Raw genomic sequence first — 21,369 nt, forward strand, 5'->3', positions numbered from 1 at the left:
CCTAACCCGAACCCTAACCCTACCATATACCCAAACCCTACCCCTAACCCTAACTCTACCCCTAACCCTAACTCTACCCCTAACCCTAACTCTACCCCTAACCCTACCCCTAACCCTAACCCTAACACTACCATTAATCCTAACTCTAACCCTAACATAAACCCAAACCCTAACCCTACCATAAACCCTAACCCTAACCCTAGCATTAACCCTAACCCTAGCCCTAACCCTAAAATCAACCACAACCCTAGCCCTATCCCTAACCCTAACCCTAACCCTACCATAAACCCTAACCCTACCCCTAACCCTAACCCTAACCCTACCCCTAACCCTACCATTAACCCTAACCCTAACCCTACCCCTAACCCTACCAAAAACCCTATCCCTAACCCTACCATAAACCCTAACACTAACCCTACCCCTAACCCTCCTCCTAACCCTACCATATACCTTAATCCCACCCCTAACCCTACCCCTAACCCTAACCCTAACCCTACCATAAACCCTAACCCTACCCCTAACCCTAACCCTACCATAAACCCGAACCCTAACCCTACCATTAACCTTACCATAAACCCTAACCCTAAACCTACCATAAACCTAACCCGAACCCAGACCCTACCATTAACCCTAACCCTAGCCCTAACCCTACCCCTAACCCTAACCCTACATTAACCCTAACCCTAACCCGAACCCTACCATAAACCCTAACCCTAGCCCTAACCCTACCCCTAACCCTAACCCTACATTAACCCTAACCCTACTCCTAACCCTACCATAAACCCAAACCCTAACCCTACACCTAACCCTAACCCTACCCCTAACCCTACCATAAACCCTAACCCTACCATAAACCCTAACCCTACCATAAACCCTAACCCTACCCCTACCCCTACCATAAACCCTAACCCTACCATAAACCCTAACCCTACCCCTAACCCTACCATTAACCCTCACCCTAACCCTAACCCTAACACTACCCCTACCCCTAACCCTAACACTACCATAAACCCAAACCCTAACCCTACCATAAACCCTAACCCTAACCCTACCATTAACCACAACCCTAACCCTATTCCTAACCCAAACCCTACCCCTAAACCTACCATAAACCCTAGCCCTAGCCCTAACCCTACCCCTAACCCTAACCCTACATTAACCCTAACCCTACTCCTAACCCTACCATAAACCCTAACCCTACCATAAACCCTAACCCTAACCCTACACCTAACCCTAACCCTACCCCTAACCCTACCATAAACCCTAACCCTACCATAAACCCTAACCCTACCCCTAACCCTACCATAAACCCTAACCCTACCATAAACCCTAACCCTAACCATAACCCTAACTCTACCCCTAACCCTCCCCCTCACCCTACCCCTAACCCTAACACTACCCCTACCCCTAACCCTAACACTACCATAAACCCAAACCCTAACCCTACCATAAACCCTAACCCTAACCCTACCATTAACCACAACCCTAACCCTAACCCTACCCCTAACCCTACCAATAACCCTAACCCTACCATAAACCCTAACCCTAACCCCACCATAAACCCTAACCCTCCCCTAACCCTTATCCTAACCCTAACCCTAACCCTACCATAAACCCTACCCCTAACCCTACCATAAACCCTAACCCTACCATAAACCCTAACCATAACCCTAACCCTAACACTACCCCTACCCCTAACCCTAACACTACCATAAACCCAAACCCTAACCCTACCATAAACCCTAACCCTAACCCTACCATTAACCCTAACCCTACCATTAACCACAACCCTAACCCTATTCCTAACCCTAACCCTACCCCTAACCCTACCAATAACCCTAACCCTACCATAAACCCTAACCCTAACCCCACCATAAACCCTAACCCTCCCCTAACCCTTATCCTAACCCTAACCCTAACCCTACCATAAACCCTAACCCTAACCCTACCCCTAACCCTACCATAAACCCTAACCCTAACCATAACCCTAACCCTAACTCTACCCCTAACCCTCACCCTAACCCTACCCCTAACCCTAACCCTAACACTACCATAAACCCAAACCCTAACCCTACCATAAACCCTAACCCTAACCCTACCATTAACCCTAACCCTAACCCTACCATTAACCACAACCCTAACCCTATTCCTAACCCTAACCCTACCCCTAACCCTACCAATAACCCTAACCCTACCCCTAACCCTACCATAAACCCTAACCCTACCCCTAACCCTACCATAAACCCTAACCCTACCCCTAACCCTAACCCTACCATAAACCCTCTCCTCACGTCCTTGTCACCATACCTTGTTCTTTCCTCTTTTTCCTCGCGTCTGCATTTTCTCCTCTTGTTCGCTCTCTTCACGTCCTCGCTTTTCTTTTCACCTTGTCCCGCTCCTTAACCTCTCTCCCGTTCACAAAAGCTTTCAAGAAAAGTGATGAGTCATGCCTGATCTTATTGCCACTGTACGTAGCCATGGTGATACCTTCCAATGTAATTGACTCGCTGAGAGCCTTCGCCACTGGACCGCCGACCCACAGAAAGCACCTCCAAAAAAATGATGCCATTGGGGCTGTGTTCATCGTATCATACGAACAATTTTTCTTCAAACCAATTCTCCAAACTTCTACAGTGCATTTAACACTCCATCAGTATATATATATATATATATATATATATATATATATATATATATATAAATAAAGAGACTACTGTTCTGGACCACTACAGAAACTACTGACAGGCTTAAATTCAGTTATTTCTAAACTACAAAAAGGTTATCCAAATAATTAAACGATTCTCGAAAACAATAATCGATAAATTTGCCAATCATTAGTTGCCAATTAATCGTCGCCACTCCAAATCACTCAAAGAGAAGCGATCGAGACTTGCGGCGCTTGGCGCGATTGACGATGCCATCTGAATCACCAAATTCGCAACGATTGCCATCGGTGAATTCAATGTGGATGATTTTGATCATAACTGATGAGCTCGAAAAACAAACTGTGAGGTGGCACGGGAGAAAAAAAAACACACACAAAGTTGAGTTGAGTGTACTTTAATTGATGATCACCGAGCAGTTTCCCTTTTACGATGAATGCGTGTGCAGCACATCTACTTGACCAGAGAGAGACAGCGAAAGTTGAAAGAGTTGAGCCAGAGAAGAAGAAACTTGCTATACGTTTCCGGAGAAAGAGAGAGCGTCAAACAAGTTAGCGCTGTACAGCATCTTGAGAACGACAGAAAGAAACAAGCACAGCTGAAATCGGCGTTCAGACTTTTGCGTTAGCGCTACTTCCAGGTTCCACGATTACATTCAAGATTAGAACCAAATAAGTCACATGCGAGAGGATTACACGATGTTCTCTTGGAAGGTTGGAATTACTGTCGAAGCAAAATGTTACGTTCACAGATATGTACAAAGTGTTTGTGTTTGTGTGTGTGTGTGTGTGTGTGTGTGTGTGCGGTACATTCGCGTTGTGTTTGACCGTTTGGACTTTTGAATCAAGTCATCGTCGGGAGAAAGTCGCAGCCGAGGCCGTCACGGGTTCTGTTCGAGGAGTTGCTGTGCCTGTGTTGCCGTTTCAATCCACTTTGGACTTGTCGGTGCCTTTTTACATTCACAAAAATACTACGTTCTGGCCTTGCCGGGAAAAGTCACAGAGGAATGCCGAGAAAATCGCATCCGGACGCAGTGGAAAACCGCTCGTTCGGAACTTGGAGGCCCTGCCGAGAAAGTCGTTTGCTTCCGTGGCGTCGTCGTGTCGTGAAAACCGAGTTCGCGAGCGAGCGCGTGTTGCGGATGCTACGTTCCAGAAAACTGACAGGTTGGAAATTTTTTAATGCGACGGGCCGTGCAAAGATATTACAAATTTTCCTTTGATCTATTTCCACTCATTCAAAGCCTTTTAAATGCCATTTAGTACGCGACATGTCAACAATTCAAACATTGATAAATTGACGTGGATATATCGAATGTTTGTACGGAGAAAGCGAAGGCCAAAAATCCAATTTTTACGGGGTTAGTTGTGATCAGGGAAAAGTTGTAACGCGATGAGGATAATGACGCAATCACAGGAAAGTATTGCAGCGAGAATAAAGTTGTCGTTTTTGACGAGAGACCTTGTATCATGAGTTATTTTCACGTGAAAATGTTACGAGAAAATGTGTCGTTTTGTTTGGATAACAGTGGTGGGCCGTCAAGGCCATTAAGGCCTTCTGTGCTGGCCTAACATGATGTAAAAAAAAAAAAAAGGATCATATTCTTCACATTGATGTCATATTATATCCTGGTGTTGAATTTTTAGGTGAGAGTTTTTATTTCATCAGAATTCAGCGAGCTCCTGTTGCCGGGCAGATTTCACAATACCAGTAGCACGCACAATTCGTCCGAGGCCTTCGGGTACAATCGTGCGGGCGTCTCTTCTGTGTGAGTGTGGGGGCTCATACAGTTGATAGGCAGTTGCGATAGCCAATCAAATCACGAGTTGGTGACAATAAGGCCTTCTCGCTGGCCTTAATCTGAAGGTGAAGAACGCGTCTTGTGATTGTTTTCTCACTCATTAGGGGGTGGCGCTATGCAAAATCAACACACCCGAAAGTCGTAACTGACGACCGTTTGAAAATCTCAATTCTATAAAAAAAATCCAAGTTATGAGACAAAAGTCAAAATATTCAACGTAAGATTACGTCCAAAAAGTAATAATGTATGTAGGAATGTTATCTGAAATTGTTTGCAAGAAGCGAAGAATTGTATTGTTGTCGTACTTTTGCGAGAATAAAGTTGAAAAAAAAAAAAAAAAGAATGAAGCTGTTTCGGAGTAAAGATAAAAGGATTAAATTTGAGAAAATGTTATATTGTTTATGAAAATAAAGTTATGTTATTGGGCATAAATTCTTTCATAAGTCGTAATGTTGCGAGAATTCATTTAGCATTTTACTGAAGCGAGTTTGCGATGTTGCGAGAAAAATTGTCGTGCTTGTGATAAGCGACGTATGAAAACAAAAAAAGAAAAAAATGTTGGGTTTTTTTTTGTGTTTTTTTTTTCTTGCAATTGACTTTTGGAGTATGACGTTATGTTAGCCGATTAGCAAGATTGCCCAAATGAATTTTAGCGTCATGTTAACAAATCAATAAAAACGTTTGAAAATGACTTGAGTTGAACTAGTTGCCAGTTTTCTGGAATGCATCGTACAAGTTGGTGAAAAATAGAATCGGAGTTGCGTAAAATGAGCCCAAAACGATAAAGAAAATGATCGGTTAGAAGATTACAAGCAGAATTATTTGCAATTTTAGAGCGATAAAATAAAAATCATTAACCGGACGACATTGTGAACGACCCCTCGAGCGCGCAGTATTTAAAAAAGAAAGAAAGAAAAAAAAAATGAAACAAAGTAAGACATTCCTGCAAGTGTCGCGCTTAACATTCATTCATGCCCGTTTATAAATACTTCTCGTTATAATCAATATTTACATATTACAAAGTGTGTGCGCGCTTGTTGAGGTCATCTCTGTGCTTCAATACAAACAACTAAGCCCCGCCCATTTCCTTCACAGGTGGGGGTGGGGGGGAAAGTGCATTCTGGCTTGGTGCAAAGACAACGTGAGTCTTCACACTTTTCCAATTTCATGTTTGGTCTTGTCCGTTTGCTTTGTTGGAAAACAAGCTTCTGTTTGCTACATTAGAGAGTCGTCGTCTTGATATTGACGTCAGAACGACAAAACGTTCATGAATGTTGTTCAGAGAAGTGCAGAACCAGGGTCAGTTTGTTAGGAAAAGCCGCACAGTATACTATACTACAAAAATAGAAACAAAATCTAAATAAATTATTGGAAATTATTCCAAAGCAGCACAAGGGTAACAAGTATTGAAACAACCCCCCCCCCGCCCAAAAAAAAAAAATTCAAAATGAAATAAATGATTATAAAGCAGAAGCGAGACAATTCGGCTGAAAGGTCCGTCAGGAGACACTTCATTAGGGACACCTACACAATTATTGCAGCTTGCAAATGCAAGAAAAATTAGATTAACGTTCAGAAATGATGAGCAATTGGGTCAAATGATTAGGGACGGCTCTCAGTTCAATTTCCGTTATTATTATTATTATTTTTTTTATGCTTTTTCTTCTCAGTTTGACATAATTAGGTTGGCAAGATGATTTTGTTAAGATATTATGCCTGACTGTGCACATGTGCCTCGAAGTGACCACTCCGGTAGTTCAATGAAATTCTGCAAAAAAAAATGGATAAAAGGAAAAAACAACAAAAAAAGTGCGGATTTACCAAATATTGTCTCTGTCTTTTTTACCGATTTGGCACCATTTTGTTTGCCACAGTGCACTGAAAAAAATGGTGTTGAATTTGCACAATTTTATTTCAACATGTGGTTAAATCAAATAGATGAATATATTTGGAACCCGACACATTTTGACGGTGTCTGGATCCAGCTGATTTGATCTCGTGCAACCACTGGGCGAAATAAAATGGAGGAAATTGAACACAACCTTTTTTTTCCCAGTGTGCATGAACTAGAAAACTGCCGCTAATTGCATTTCGCTCTGAAGTGAATGATCGATTGCAGGGTCGCGTGGGAAAGTCAGAACTCGATCTTGCAGGCGGGGAAAGACTCGTCTTGCATGACCACGGTGCTGCTGGAGGCCAGGACCATGATGTTGAGGTCCTGCTGCCTCTCGTGCGTGCGCTGGTACCACTCGCGGGTCACTTCAGTGTCGTGCGTCGGGATCAGGGTCACCTTTCAAAACGTTGCAGAGAACAAAGAGCAATCAGAATACAAGTCCCTATGTGCACTGTGAGCTTTAGATTCAAAGTTTTAGTTTGTAGTGGTTTATATATATACATATATATATACATACACAACAGCATTTTTAGCCAATCAAAATTCAGCTAGCTTGTGTTGCCAGGCAGATTTCATAATACCAGTAACACGCTTCGTCCGAGACCTTCAGATACACTCGTGTGGGCGTGTGTAGGTGTGTGTGTGTGTTTGAATGAAGGGGCTCTTATAGTTGCTAGACAGTTACGATCGCCAATCAGATCACGAGATGATGACAGTAAGGCCTTTTCGCAGGCCTTGCGTTGAAGGTGATGAACGCGTCTTGATGACAAAATTCAACATTTCTCAATAAAGATAAAAAACTACAGTGCAAGCTACACAAGAAAGCATTTTGACCCATAAAATAGCAGCTGCATGTGTACCTGCAGGTTGGAGCCCCACTGAGCTTTTCCCTCCAGCAGGGCGTCCAGGACCCCGCGGCTGGGCTCCCCACCGCTTGGGTCATTCCCGCTCACCACATAGTAGGCTGCCCGCACGCGCTTGAAGAACTCCTGGTCTACGTTCTTGGCACTGCAGTGGTTCGGCACGTAGGCCAGGTCCACGTAGACCGGCGGTCCGGGTGGGACAGCGGAAGGGGCTTTCTGGGAGTTGTTTCCTGAACATGCACACAAAATCAGCTTACCCAATCAGTCATCTTCATGCTCCGGACATTTAACTCAGCCATGGTATGCGCGACACTTATTGTGGTTCAAAGTTTGTGGACTGTTAAAACCGTAAGCTGTACCCTGTACGTTTTAAAATAATATTTTGGATGAATTTCTACTTCACAAAACTTAGAGGTTTTCTTTCATTTTGATGTGAAAAATACTTCTTTTAAAATCCTAAAACTAAGTGTTTTTGAAAAAACTGAAACTAATAAAAACTAAAAAAATCCCACCCTGAAGCCTAGTTAAAACTAACTAAATTTAAAAAAATAAAACAAATAAATGAATAAAACTCAGAATGAAATAAAGCCTAACTATCATAAAAATTCCAAAATTATAATAACACTGCTTGGAATCTTCATGAATAATAAATAATTGCACAACCAGCATCAGATTCTTTTAAAGATAAAACGCACCTGAACTGCTCTTCACGCCATTGATGAGGCCCTTGAGGATGTCACTCCGTGAACCTTGGTTCTCTGACATCTTCACCAGCTTGGAGCTCCTCTCCGGGTCCTTCCTCCAGAGGGATGCTGATCTGTCCTTGTGGGCCTGCTTCACCGGCGTGGTGGACCTCTTCTTGACGTCCCCCTTCCGAGCAGGAGAAGCCGATTTGGGTTTGGTTTTCCTGAGGCCCTTGGTGGCCTTCAGGTCCTTCTTGAGAAGTTTTTCTGTGCCGCTGACAGCATCTGGATCCACCATGCACGCATCTGGATGGGGAGGTTGCGGAGGCGGGTCTTTCACTGAGGTAGGGGGGGGATCGTGCGTCTGCTCAGCTGCCCTCTGTGACGAGGGACGTTGGCCACCGGCAGCACCTGAGGCAGAAAATTTGTCCGCAGGCAAATGTTCAGCGTCTTCATCTGAGTCCAGGTTACCTTCCGCGGTAATGGACGGACACTCTTCAGTCCCTGGCGGCACATCAGAATCAGACTGCGAAGGCAAGGACTCACTCACCGATGTAGAAGGAGTTTCCTCTCCGGCTAAAGCTGCGGTCAGTCCAGCTGAGACGGAACCAGACAACTGATGACTGGCGTCTCCGTGATGCCGCCGTTGCTTGTGTGACTTTCTTTTAACAGACTTTTGCTCGTGGCCTGCATCGCCTCCCTCCTGGGAGTGGTCACTTTGGTCCTCCTCTTCACCAGAAAACTGATGTGGACTCGGATTGATGAAGGAAGGAGAGAGTTCTCCTTTACGCTGTTTGTCTTCATAGGAAGAATCTGCCAGAAAGGAGGCCGAAGTGGCTCCCGTGTTCAAGTCCGATGGCCGATCAGTTTTTGCTTTGCTCGATGCTCCTGTGAGTGAGCTTGCATTTGAGGATTCACCGTGGATGCGCACCATCCATTCAAAGGCTTCCTCTTCTTGATCACCGTAACCTGGCGGAGGGGCACTTGGGAAATCATCAGGCTTTTGAAGCAACTCCCAATCCGATATACTACTCTTTCGTCTTGCCTCCATTCTTTCTGGTAGCTTGGCCAACAAGCTTTGCTTGGCCTCTGGGAAGTCAGCTTCTCCTTCCGATTTGACATCTACACCTGCAGCGTTCATCTTTTCAGTGACATCTTCTGCAGACTTTGCTCCCATTTGTCCTTCAGCAGTGTCTGTTTTTCTGGATTCCTGACCCACTTCAGCATGGATCGTAGTCTCCGCCTTTTCGTCATGTGGTGTCTTCACACTTGGCTGCTTTCCCTCCTCTGCTTTGGGAGTGTCTGTGAGGGCACATGAGGTGTTTATAGCACCACTTGCACTTGCGGAAGTAACTGAGACAGCGCAATGAGTTGTTTGCGTTCGCACTTCTGGTAATGACTCAGTCTTTGCGTCTGCTGTGTTTAAAGTACTTTCCGTCAAACGTGCCGAGGTTAGTGATGAAAAAGTGTCCTTCTCTTCAGACTTTTTTTGTCTGTCAAAGTCACAAATGAGACCTTCTGCTGTCCCTTGAAGAGTCCTGTCAAAGGGTTCAGCCCTTTGTGAAGAGACATCAAAACTGGCTTCTGAAGTGGAGAAAATGTCTGCTAGTTTTGAGGATTCAATACTTGGTACAACAGATGATGACAATTTGGTCTCCTCAGCCTGCCAATCCTCTTTTGTAGGTTTCGTCATCACTTCCATGTATTCGTCTCTCTGAAGGCCACCAGAGGCAGAGCTTACAGGCCCGCTAGTGTAAAATGGCACATTGCTCGATGCGCTTGCAAACTTTTGAGCACCGTCTTCTAAATGCTGGCCAAAACTTGAGAAGGGTGATGCATAACTGTCTGAGGAGGTGGCGAAGGTGCAAGGCAACGAGGGAAGCTGGTTCTCATTTTTAGCTGTCAGATCTGAGCTTTGCATCGGAGTCACACTTTCCTCTTGGTTGTCTCCTCTGTAATATTGGTCGTCACTTAAGGTTACTCGTTGACGTACATCTGACGGGCTTTGGTGCTGCTGATCTTTCGGACCTTCTTGACTGACCTCAGAGTATCTTTCAGGTTCACTCAGTCCAATATCAGCATAGCTTCCAGTGTGCAGAGCAAAGAGACCAGAGGCAGGCATAGATGTTGACGTCGGTTGGTGAGATGAACCTGCTGAAATTGAGGGGCTGAGGTTGCTTGTGGTTGAGAACTGGCTACGTGTTTCTGATAGCGGCGAGAGAGATTCATTATCTCCATCCTTTTTTTCTGACAGCTGGACTTCGGAGGAAGCAACATCCCTTGTTGGGGTTTCTGGCTCTGGGGATAAACACGTCTTGTCCTGCTGTGTTTCTCGTGGTTTTGGCTCATTTGGAGTAGCCAAGCAGATGTTTTCTAGTTTGACAGCACTTGTGCTTGGTGATGTAGTTATTTGGCCTTCACTCTTGGTCTCAGGAGGTTTGGTCATACCAGCAGCTGTCGCTCCATAGACAACTTCCGTCTCAGGAAGCTTTGCGTCACCAGATTGTAATATTTTACTTGAGTTCTGCTTGGACGTAACAACGGCATCATCAGGTGTCGCTTTCGAGGCCTTCTCGTCTTTTAGGCAGCTCAATTCAGGCGAGGTTTTGTTTGAGTCTTCAGAGGGTGTTGTATTATCATCTGGACTACGCCCGCAGGTTTCTTTTTCAGACGGCTCCCTGGCACCTTTTTCCATCTCAACATCACTTGAATCCTCATCTTCCTCCTCTTCCTCATCATCATCATCTTCTTCATCATCATCATCATCAACATTGAAATCTTCCCCAGCTACCAGTAAGCGGACATCGGGTGGGGGTTCTTTGCCTTCGGGGAAGTCCAACATGGCATGACTGTTGTCTGAGGCAAGAATATTATCATCTATTGTGTGTTTCAAACTGCAGGAGCCCAAGCTTGCACTCGGTTCACCAGCTTGCTCTTCCCTTTCAGACAATGAAGCACCTAGTGGTAAAATATTTTTTTCTGCCGGTGAGCGCCGACCAGATGGAGAGCCTTCCTGATCCGAGAAGTCAGTTTTGTCTTTCAGTGATTTTTCCGTCTCCTTCTTTGCAGTGTCTTTTTGTGTGGTTGGAGTACTGAGATCTGATTGGTTCCACGTTTCCACTTGCTTTGACGGCTGCCCTGTGGAATGAAGAGCAGCACCAGTGGACGCCTCATCCCTTTCTCCTCTATGAAACGATCCTGAAGATCCTCCCTCCATATCCTCCTTCTCTTTCTCCGATTTTTCTGGTTTGTCCTCTTTGGGACTATAAGACTCTTGGGAAATTTTATTGTCTTGCATATTCAAAGCTGAAAAGCTCTTGTAAGCAGGAGGCATGTCTGCAATTTCTTCTCTTTCCCGTTCTTCTTCTTGCCCTTTCTCTCTGTTTTCTGGTTCTGGTGAGGCACTTTGGTGGCTATCACTCTGTGGGCTGTAGCCAATTCCACTTAACGACACTGGTTCTTCTTTGACTTGATCCTCATGTAGGAACATGGCTGACTCTGTTTGGCTAGTTCTCCTGTTATCGTCCACGCTAATGTCAAAATGATGACCTTCCACCACATCTGTCCCCTCTCGAGCAGTAGGACCTTTTGGGATGGGCTTCTCATATGGATCATATTTGGATGCAGCAACAGTTTTGCTTTGGTCTTGTAGTTCATTATCAGTACTCTCCTTTTTTTTCAAACCATCAGTCGGGCTGCTGTCATCAGAATCTTTGTCCAATAAGAAGTATGAACAAGGCTGTGAAAATCCTGGAGAAGCCGCCTCTCGTTCTCCTTCCCTTTCCCGCTCTGCCTCTTTGGCAGGCTTCCACTCTTGCGCTGTCTTACCAGTAATCCCGGGACAAATTTGAGTTTGGACTTTGGACTGGCTCTCAGGACTCGAGCTGGAATCTGGTTCTGATTTAGGGTATGAATGATCAGAGGTTGGTTCTTGTTTTTCAGTAGCAGTTGTCTCCCCCTTTACAGAGTCAGTAGCTGAGGATGGCTCTGTGTGGCTCAGTGAATGTGTCATTCCAGGTTTTTCAGCATCATTGGAAGAAAGACTGCATTCGTCTGTTAAAACCTCTTTGCTGTCTTCATCCAGTGAAGGTTCTTGCATTGTAAGAGTTGGTATTACTATTACAGTCTGTCTGGGTGTGGCCTCTTCAGTTTGGTTGCTTAATGGAGACGTCTGGCCTGCAGAGTTGGAATGAGTTTCCGATTTTCTCTGATCAACCGATAAAGGTCTTGAGCCCATACATATATATTCTTCCTCCTCTTCCTGGTCTTCGTCAGAGGACTGGACCAGAAAGGTGGGCTTTTGGTCTAACTTGGAAACCAACAATGCGTCTCCGAATGTGTCCTGTGTAGAATATTTCAAGGTTTTGTCGAGGTCTTTCTCCTGCAACTCCTCTCGCTCCCATTTCTCCTCCTTGGTGTGTTCTGCCTCAGCTTTCTCTTTTCTGCTGATGTCTTCCACCTTCATTTCAGATGTGTTTCTTAAGTCTTCTGATTTGATCTTTTGCTCGCAGAGATCTTTTGTCTCAGAGGTTGCCTCTTTCTCTTGTTCATTCTCCATTTTCTGTTCCTTGCTCAATTCGGCAACATGAGCATCATCCTTTTCTTTCTCCATCTTTTCATTGCAACTGATGACAACTTTTACAACTCCATCACATTCTTTTGCCTGCTGTTTTGGAGCTGCAGTTAGTGTGTCAAAGTCTTTCTCTCCAATTATATTTTCATTAGCCTTCTCTTCCGTGCCCTGGGCGAGGAAGTCATCCACCTCCGCCTCAGGAGTCTTTTGAACCTCTTGTGATTTAGTTCTTGGATCTAATTTTTCTCTCTCTGGACCGACGGAGGGCTCTCCTTTCTTGACTTCATCTTCACTAATGACTTGCTTAACGGCATCTTTCACCAATTTCTCACTGATAGCTTCAGATATGACATGTTCCTGCTTTTGATCCTCTGAGCACTCTACCGGGGCATCTTTGCCACCTTTTGTCATTTCTGTTACTTCCTCTAAAGCTTCTATTTCTTTGATATCGTCAGCTTGTTTTTCACTAACGGGGCTCTTTTCATCTTTCGTAGAGTGGGTCAAAACAACATGAACATCTTGCATTTCCTCTTTCTTTGGTACATCGTCAGAATGTTTATTCTTATCATGAGTCTCTTCTTTTTGTGTCTCCTTACTGTCCACCTTTTTGAGTTTCTCTTCTGAATCAAGCTTCGTTTCCACTTCTGTTGTTGCTTTTACTTCAATGGGACCTTTGCATTCCTCTTTGCTACTTGTTCCTCGACATGTTTCTTCTTCCATAGATTTGATACCAAGACTTTGATCCACAATGGCCACTTGTTCCTTCTCGGAGGGTTTGTCAGTGATGGTGTCCAAGTTGTCCTCATCTTTCCCAGCATGAATGTCATCTTGCACGGTGGTTTGCTCAGCTTCTTTTATCTTGCTTGTCATGTCCACGTAAGCGGGTACGGCAGCAGCAAAGTCATCTAGCACGTTTTCTGGTTGAACAGATTTGACTGCAAGTGGTTGTTCTAAATTTGCTCGTGTAGCAGATGTCATCTCTTGATCCTTGTCTTCGGCCGTAATGTCTTCTTTGGAGATTTCAGTCAACAGAGTATTGGACGCGTCTTTTTCCATCTGCTCGTGTGCGGTGAGCCCGGTTTCTACTTTATCATCTTTGAACGTCTTATCCACTCTTTCATCCTTAGAAATCATTCCGTGCTTCTCATTCACACAAGGCTTTTGAATTGAAATATCATCCTTTGCCTCTGTGCTGTGAGCAATTTGAATCTGTTTTACTTCAGGTTTTGCGGCAACAATTTCATAAGTTCTCTCCTCCTGTTTCATTCCTTTACTTTCAGCCAAAACAGCTTCTGTCTTGTTGACTTCTTCCATGGTTCTCAGGTCATGGTCTTCATCCTCATCCCCAAAAGCAACCATTACTTCTTTGGGAGATTTAGTTAAGAGACTGGTTTCTTTTCCGCGCTCTTTAAGATCATCTTTCATGAAGGCATCACATGATTCTTTTTTCACAGGTTTAACATCTTTTACGACCGTGTCTTCCTTAGGGGGAGAAATGTCGCAAACATCATCCGGGAGAACATATTTGGGTTTCTGCGCATCCTCCAATTGTTGAAATTTAGAAACAGCATCTTCTTGTTCCACTGTGTCAAGTGTTTTCACTTCTGATTTATTATCATCTAAGATGTGTTTCTTACCATCACCATCACCAAGGAAATAGGTGCATCGCTCTGGAGATTTATCCTGCTCTCCATCACTTTGTTTATGGGAGGTGGGAGAGCTACGTCCTGACACAGGCGGTTGAAGTTCTGCAGCGGGCTCATCTTTATTAGTTCTCGGCTTTTCGGTGCCTTGTTCAGGCTCCTTGACAGCCACAATATCCGTCAAGACCTTGTCGAAAGGTTTGTCCTCCACTGCTGTGTCTTTTTGCTCCGCTTTATTCTTCCCGCTTTTGTCTTCAGTTGAGGTGTCAATCTTGTGGAGGTCCAAATCCGGAAATGCTCCCACAGGTGAATGTCGAAGGGGAGATTGAGATGCGCTTGGTGGTCCTGATTGTGTCGGAGAAGCCAATTTGACAGTGATGTCGTCCGGACTGAAACAACGCTCCTCGCTTTCTGAGGTAACAGAGTCTGAGCCAAAAGGCCTGGTAGGCACAACTGATGAAACACCTTTGGAGGCCACTGCATCAATATTCTCCTCTTCAACTGGAAAGTGGACTGGTTTGTCCTCTTCTATTGACTTGGAAACAGAAGAAGCACAGCCAGACTGCTTTTCAACATCCTTGTCTTTGCACATTGTTTTTTGGGATAAGGCATAGCCCTCTTGAAGTTTTTCTCGTGAGATATCAACATTGGGAGTCTGATCTTCCTCTTCTTCTTCATCATCATCTTCATGGGAATCAAGAAGCTTAACAGCCATCTTTGCATCTTCAAGGGGAAGCTGCACGTCGGCCGAAGGCGACTTGTCTTCAAGAGACGATGGTGAAAGTGTTCCAGATGAGAGAAGTGGCTCACTTGTCATTCTGTTTTTTACTGGCTCTTCAGGAGCTACAGTGGATGCCACCGACTGGTCTTCAGCAAGAGAAGTGGGCAGTGAGGACAGTTTGTCATACTCGGTGATGGACGTTGCAGAAGACACGTGTTCTTCCTCTGCCAGAGGCGCAGTAAATATGTTGGTAAACAATGACAGTTGCTCCTGAACGCCAGGCATCAAAGCTTTCCCAGGGATGACTGAAGCCTGCATCTCCCGCATGCCGTGAATGTTAACAAATGATCCAGTCTGATCTGGAACCAAGACATCGTTGGAACCAATGTCATATTGAAGGTGTGGTATCCTCTCCTCTGCCTCCTCGTGAATCTCCTCATCCGAGATGGTTTGTTCTGTCTCAGAGTAGCCTGGAATGGTCTCGTCTTGGATGTAGGAAATGGGTTCGACCACTCCAGTTCCAGGAGTTACTGTCCTTATGGGTGCTGTAGTCCCTCCCACGTGGGAAAGATAACCCTCTTCCTCTTCTTCATCCTCTTCCTCCTCAAATTCAGCTTGGGTTAAGGTGTCGGTTTTGCCTTCCCTGACGGGCGTCTCTTTAGCCACACCTTCACTGGTGACTTCTTCATCTGCTATCACATCTAAATCTTCTACCTCCTCCAGTTCCGCCTTCTCCACTGGCTCTTCTTCATCCTCTTCATCCTCTTTTGTGTCAACCTTTGCTAAAGACAGAGTTTCTGATGTCCCCATTTCTTTAGTTTCATGTTTTCTGTCCATACCGTCATGCTCCTTCAACTGAAATTCCTCTTCCTCTTCACCAATTCCCATATCCTCCTCCTCCTCCTCCTCCTCGTCCTCTTCCTCTGTCCTCGCCTCAGCAGTTGGAGCATCTTCTTCATCCTCCTCCTCATCCTGAGATGCAGCTCCCTCGTCCTCATACATCTGGGTCTCTTCCAATTCTTTCTGGTTGTCGTGTTTTGCCTCCCCATCAGCTTTCACTAGCAGTGGTTCCTCCTTTCCAGGAGACTCTGTCGTAGGTAGTAGTAGACTTTCTGGTTCTTGTGGCTTCTCTTGGGTAAAGTTTTGAGCTGTCGTCTGCAATTCACCCTCATCACGACATGCTGGTGCTGCTAGATCATCTACAGCTACTTCTTTGATCACTTCAACATCCTTGGGGAGGTCTCCAGGGGGGGAAACTTCATTCTGTGTTGGCTCAGCTTGAAAACTTTCGTTACTTATGTCTATTTCTTCTTTAGGCTTTGTTTTCTCTGGCTTCGATTCAGCCTTTGCCGGTTTTATTTTTCCAGTTTTTGTTTTACTCAACACTTTAGCTTTGTGTAATGTCTTTCGGACTTCTGACGTGAGAGGTTTGAGGTCCGGCTTTGCTATTTTCCTCAGCTCTGGTTTGGATGGGTCTTTTTTCTTGTCCTCTTTGGATTTAACGTCTCTCTTGTCATCTTTTCTGGCAGACTCCTCTTTCTTGACCTTCTTGATCTCTTTCTTCTCTTTGTCCTTTTTCTCATCCATCTTGGACACCCTTTCCTTGGGGTTCTTTTTCAAGGATTTTTCCTTTAGAAGTTTCTTCTTTTCTGGCATGTCAGATTTAGATTTGATGTTTTTTGTTGGCTTTTTCTGTTCTTTTTTGGCAGAAAGGTTTTCCTTCACAGTCTCACTCTTTGTATCGGTGCCAGCATCATCTGGTCCTTCTGTTTTTTCCTTGGTGGCCTTCGCAGTTGTCTTCGGTGAAGATTTAAGGCTCTCTTTGCTCTCTGTTCTTTGTTTTAACTTTGTCTGCTTTACCACAGAAGGAGGCACTCCAGAAGCAATATCTTTTTGCGTTGCTACTGGATAACGCAAGTAGTCAAGGTGCTTTAACTTTTCCAGGCCTTCCAATATCTTGTTTTGAGGTGCGTTTCCTGGGAAGAGAACTCTGACAATCTTTTCTGTCGGGTTCGCGGGAAGCCAGACAACTAAGGCAGTCACTGATGTCAGGTAGGGCACAGATATTTCTCCTTCTTTCCCATTTGGCAAAACAATGCCTGTTTTTGCTTTGCTGTTGCCAGCCCACTTTTGCATGAGGAACTGCATCTCTTTGCTTTCCTTGACAGGGTTGAGAACGTACATATCCAACCGGCCCACTCCCATCTTGTGGAAAAGGGTAATGGGCTCAATCGTGTTGCTGACCACTCGATAGAGGGGCTCCGGCTTAATTCCAAGTTTGTGAAGGTACTGTAAAGTCAGCGAGGCTTCTTCTATGCTCCGTTTGACTTTAAGATTAGATTCTGGCATGCGTAATTTCTCTGGCACATTGAAAAACACCACACCAAGTTCTGGAGAGATCAGGTTTTTGAGCCAATTGCTACCGTTGGTGGAGCCTTGAGAGCCCTCCTCCTCCTGTTCCGCTAGCTTCCTCTGGAGGATTCCATTGATCCCAGGGAGATTGTCGGCACCGATGTGAGTGATCAGAATGGAGTCGATACGGTCCAGGTGGCGGACCAGCTTCCAGAAGCATGATTTGCGTTCAGAGCCACCATCGACTAAAATGTTGAAGCCATTCACAGCGAAGAGAGCGGAGTCTCCGCGTCCACCAGGAAAGATGTAGCAGCACGGCTTAGACAGTTTCAGGAAACCTCCGGATGTCGGTGGCTCAAGGAGGTCAAAGGGCGAGGGGACGTCCACTGTCGCGCAGATGTACTCCGTGAACTCTGTGACCCCTTCCATCTTGAGGATGACAGGCTCAGGGTTTAGTTTGTAATGCAGGAACTCCCGCAGGGTCTGCTGCTGTCCCAGGGAGTTCCAGCCCACCTCCCCGCGGCAGGACACAGTAAGTGTAGCCTGCTGCTTGGGGATGGATGGGCCGAGTAGTTCAACGACCTGCAGGAGGAACAAAAGAAGAACTGTAATAATGTAATAATGTTGTTCATATTTTCATTTTGACTTTGTACCGTAGAGGGGCTTATTTTGGAAAAAAACTAATCAAAATGGCTTGGAACAAAGCAATTTAATTTTAATTTTAATTCCCCACCGGGTCTCAGGTCTGAGGGATTTCAACTACTTCCACACATCTTCATTAGAACATTGATTTGGACTTTTTAGAGCAGTCTGATGTTTGTTTCTGAGCCACTTTTGGCAATTTTAGGATGGTTTGATGTCATAATTCAGTTGGAGGACACTTGATTGCATTGATTGCCTCGAAAGTTTGGGCAACAAAATACCATATTAATTTAAGGGTACAATCACTTTAGTGAGGACCATTTTGATTTTGTTTGTTTTTAAACGTTTTTTTTGGTCCAAAAAGAAAGCAAACGTCTGATTTTTGTCATTAATTTTCCGTATATTTACAAAGTATATTAATGATTACTTTTATCCATTTCAAGTTATTTCAATGACTATTATAGAACGACTGTCTTTAGCAAACAATTTAATCAACATGTTCAAAACAGGAAAGGATCTGAGACTCACCCCAGGATCAGAAAATATACTCGCAAAAGTGTCGTAGGTGAAGACCCCTGTTTGAAGAAGAAGGCCGCCGTGATCGGAGCTGGGACCACTCAAGACCAGAAGCTTGTGCCCCGCCGAGTCTGCAATGAGAGACTGGATCTGGGAACCACAAAGATAGACCACCATTAGGACATGTATGCTTTTTACATTGAAAAGAGGAATTCACTCAAAACAAGGACAGTTTTGTCCATCCACGTAACGTTAATACGGTGGCCGGTTTGGGACGAAGCTCACCTCTGCTATGACAGTGCCTATCGAAGGGTTGACAAGCACCACCGTCTCTAGGACATCACTCCGGTGGTGTAGAGTCCTTTGTCCTGCAGGCAAACATTCAAATCCATTGAAATCCATCCATAGATTTTATTTAATGCTTAATTAGGGCCAAGTGACCTGGAGAATATCCAAGCTGAAACCGAGCGAGAGAACGAAAACACCCTGGTTTGGTTGCCGGCCGATTGAAAGGTGCATGTCGAACAACATTCACGCTCACAATCACTTTTATGGACAATTAAGCACCATCAATGATCATCATCATCATCAAACATACATGTTTTTGAGTACCAGGAAAAAAAAATACCACGCAAGCACGGGAAGAACATGCAAACGCCACACAGGAAGACTACAGCTCAGACTGAACCCAAAACCGAAAGCCAGCACTATTGAAATCATCGGGCGTTGGGGAGCTGTCCTGCTTGGACATGAAAACGGAAACTGCGGAATCATGGCTGAAGAAAACATTGGGTGGTGGTGATATTATTGAAAAACTGAACAGCTAGCTGCAAGTCACATTTTCTGACGAACAATTGACTCGGTGAGTGTAATTACACGCTTGATAGGCGGCCGAGCACTCCAGAGACCCGACAATTTGTATGTGAGCAATTAAAAAGTCGCTTTTGCATATTACGTCCCCTTTAACCGTGCTCCTTTCTATCTCGTATTCAGGCCAAACACTATATGGAGACGAGCAACCCACTTGTGCACTGACGCTAAAAAAACATGAGTTGGAAATAGGCCACGGGAGTCTGCTGGGCATTGAAATCGGAATTTGTCATCCTCATCCACAATCGACTCCATATACTCGGTAGCATAAATAATGATTTAATCCTCAACTGTTTTGGTACAAATATTTATTGATAAGTGTATCATTTATTAATTTTTTTTTTTACTATTCACAATGTTGTAGACCAGGGTTGGGCAAACTTTTGGATTGGTGGGCCACAATGGGTTCTAAACTTTGAAACCCTAACCCGGGTTTACAACCCTACTTTTAAAATCTAACTCAAGTTTAAAAACCTACTTCGAAATCTTAATCATAATTTAAAACCATAATTTGAAATCCTAAACTAGGTTTAAAACCCTAATTTGAAACTTTAACCTGAGTTTAAATGCCTTCCTTGAAATCCAATACCAGGTTTAATACCGTAATTTGATTCCCTAACTCTAATTTAGAACCCTACTTTGAAATTAGTAGCAGAATTTGAAACCCTACTCCGAAACCTAAACCAGAGTTTAATTAACTTCCATGACTCAATTTACTCTTAGGCTACTTCAAATTAATGTTTCCTCTCGAAATGAACTGAAATATCATTAATCGGTTTCAGCCTCCCAAAACACATTTTCTTGTTGTTTCAAAATAAAGAAATTAGCTCGGTATTGTATATCACAATAAACCGAGAAAAGAAAATGAACAACAACCGCCCAAAATTGTTACAACATGCAATTAGCCCATTCACCACTAGAGGGCAGACATTTCTTCGTTGCGCGCAAACAGGGTCCTAAACTGCATCATACTACGATGTGAATAAGCCGAATAATTTGGGGTGGATTTGGAATGACATGCAGGACAAACATAGTACCTGAATAATATTAAAATGTTGTTGATGTTGTTTTCTGCTCAGCAGTTTTGTGTCATATTTAAATGGCAATTTTATGCGTGCACAAGAAGCCTTCTACTGGAAAATTAAAATCTCAGTACGTGTTTTTCTTTTTTATTGTTCAAGACTATGTTGTTGAAGTCTAAATTCTTTATCCATGAAAAATTAAATATATTTACATTCTGTACATACATGTATTTTGTCCATATTTAAAATGACAGAAAAACGTTGCCTTATGAGCCTCCCTGCTCAGCAGAAATGATAAAAAAAATTGGTGGCCCCCTCCTTGATTTAAGTTGCCCATCCCTGGTCAAAATGAAGTGGCTGCTTCTGTTCTTTATTCCTCAGCTGACCCGTTTGATAAAAATACCCACGACAATTCCCTAAATGAGAGCGCTCCGTTTAAAGGAGACTGCTCCAGATAGTGTGTTCCACATGTCCAACACTGTGATGAGGTGAAGTGATGAACAATACGATGCTTTAGGAATCGCCGATGAAGTCTGGCTGTCAATTTTCGACTTTTGGCGGTGATTGTATCAGAACCAGAACAGCTGCGGGAACCTGGACTGAGTATTCCGCATTGGTTAAAAAGAGGGGTTGCCAAGTTTAAAAGCTGACACTCGCGTCTCCCATTCGGTCGGGTTGATTGCTGAGTGGGGGCCGGAGATTTTTAACCTTTTCTGTTGCCGGTCCTTCCCGATGGAATGAGCTCCCATTAAATGTTAGGCGAGCCCCGCCCCCTCTCTGAAAGCGCTTTGTTACGGCGCTATAGAAAAAAAGTTGTATTGTATCAATATTCTAAGCGTGTCAGATCCAAAAAATATCTTTAAAAAAATGGTGATTATGTGGACTCTCTATATTGTGAGTGTCCTAAACGGGGGCTCGATGTCTTTGTTTTGACAGAAGTTTGCACTTTGGTGACATGTTGTTTGCCAGGCAGAGTGAAGCTACGAGCCAAAAGCAAACAAATGCGAGCAAACAGAGGGGGCGAGAAGAGGGGGCCGACCACCCTGAGTGAAAGAAGGCCGCTATTGTCGCTCCAGCCTGCAGCAGGATGTTGGCCAAGCGGCGTGCCAACGATGACATCACACTC

The 21,369-nt window shown here is 44.3% G+C and overlaps 1 protein-coding gene across 2 annotated transcripts in view; it reads right to left on the reverse strand.

Annotated features, from left to right (window-relative positions):
* Positions 1 to 3,044: 3,044 nt before the first annotated feature.
* The window catches only part of map1ab (microtubule-associated protein 1Ab), a 36,826-nt gene continuing 18,501 nt past the window's right edge, over positions 3,045 to 21,369 (reverse strand). The window contains exons 3-7 of one of the 2 annotated variants that reach the window (XM_088297577.1): positions 18,637 to 18,719; positions 18,364 to 18,501; positions 7,917 to 17,775; positions 7,219 to 7,451; positions 3,045 to 6,754 (exon numbers count right to left, since the gene is read on the reverse strand). In XM_088297577.1, the coding sequence (XP_088153703.1) occupies positions 6,599 to 6,754; positions 7,219 to 7,451; positions 7,917 to 17,775; positions 18,364 to 18,501; positions 18,637 to 18,719 (10,469 nt within the window). In that variant the 3' untranslated portion in view covers positions 3,045 to 6,598. Of the gene's footprint in view, positions 6,755 to 7,218; positions 7,452 to 7,916; positions 17,776 to 18,363; positions 18,502 to 18,636; positions 18,720 to 21,369 lie in introns of those variants that run through there. The other variant, XM_088297578.1, reaches the window with a different exon arrangement.

Source organism: Idiotropiscis lumnitzeri, chromosome 6 (assembly GCF_059441095.1).
Source record: "Idiotropiscis lumnitzeri isolate Australia: NSW breed Sydney's pygmy pipehorse chromosome 6, RoL_Ilum_1.0, whole genome shotgun sequence".
NCBI lineage: Eukaryota > Metazoa > Chordata > Actinopteri > Syngnathiformes > Syngnathidae > Idiotropiscis > Idiotropiscis lumnitzeri.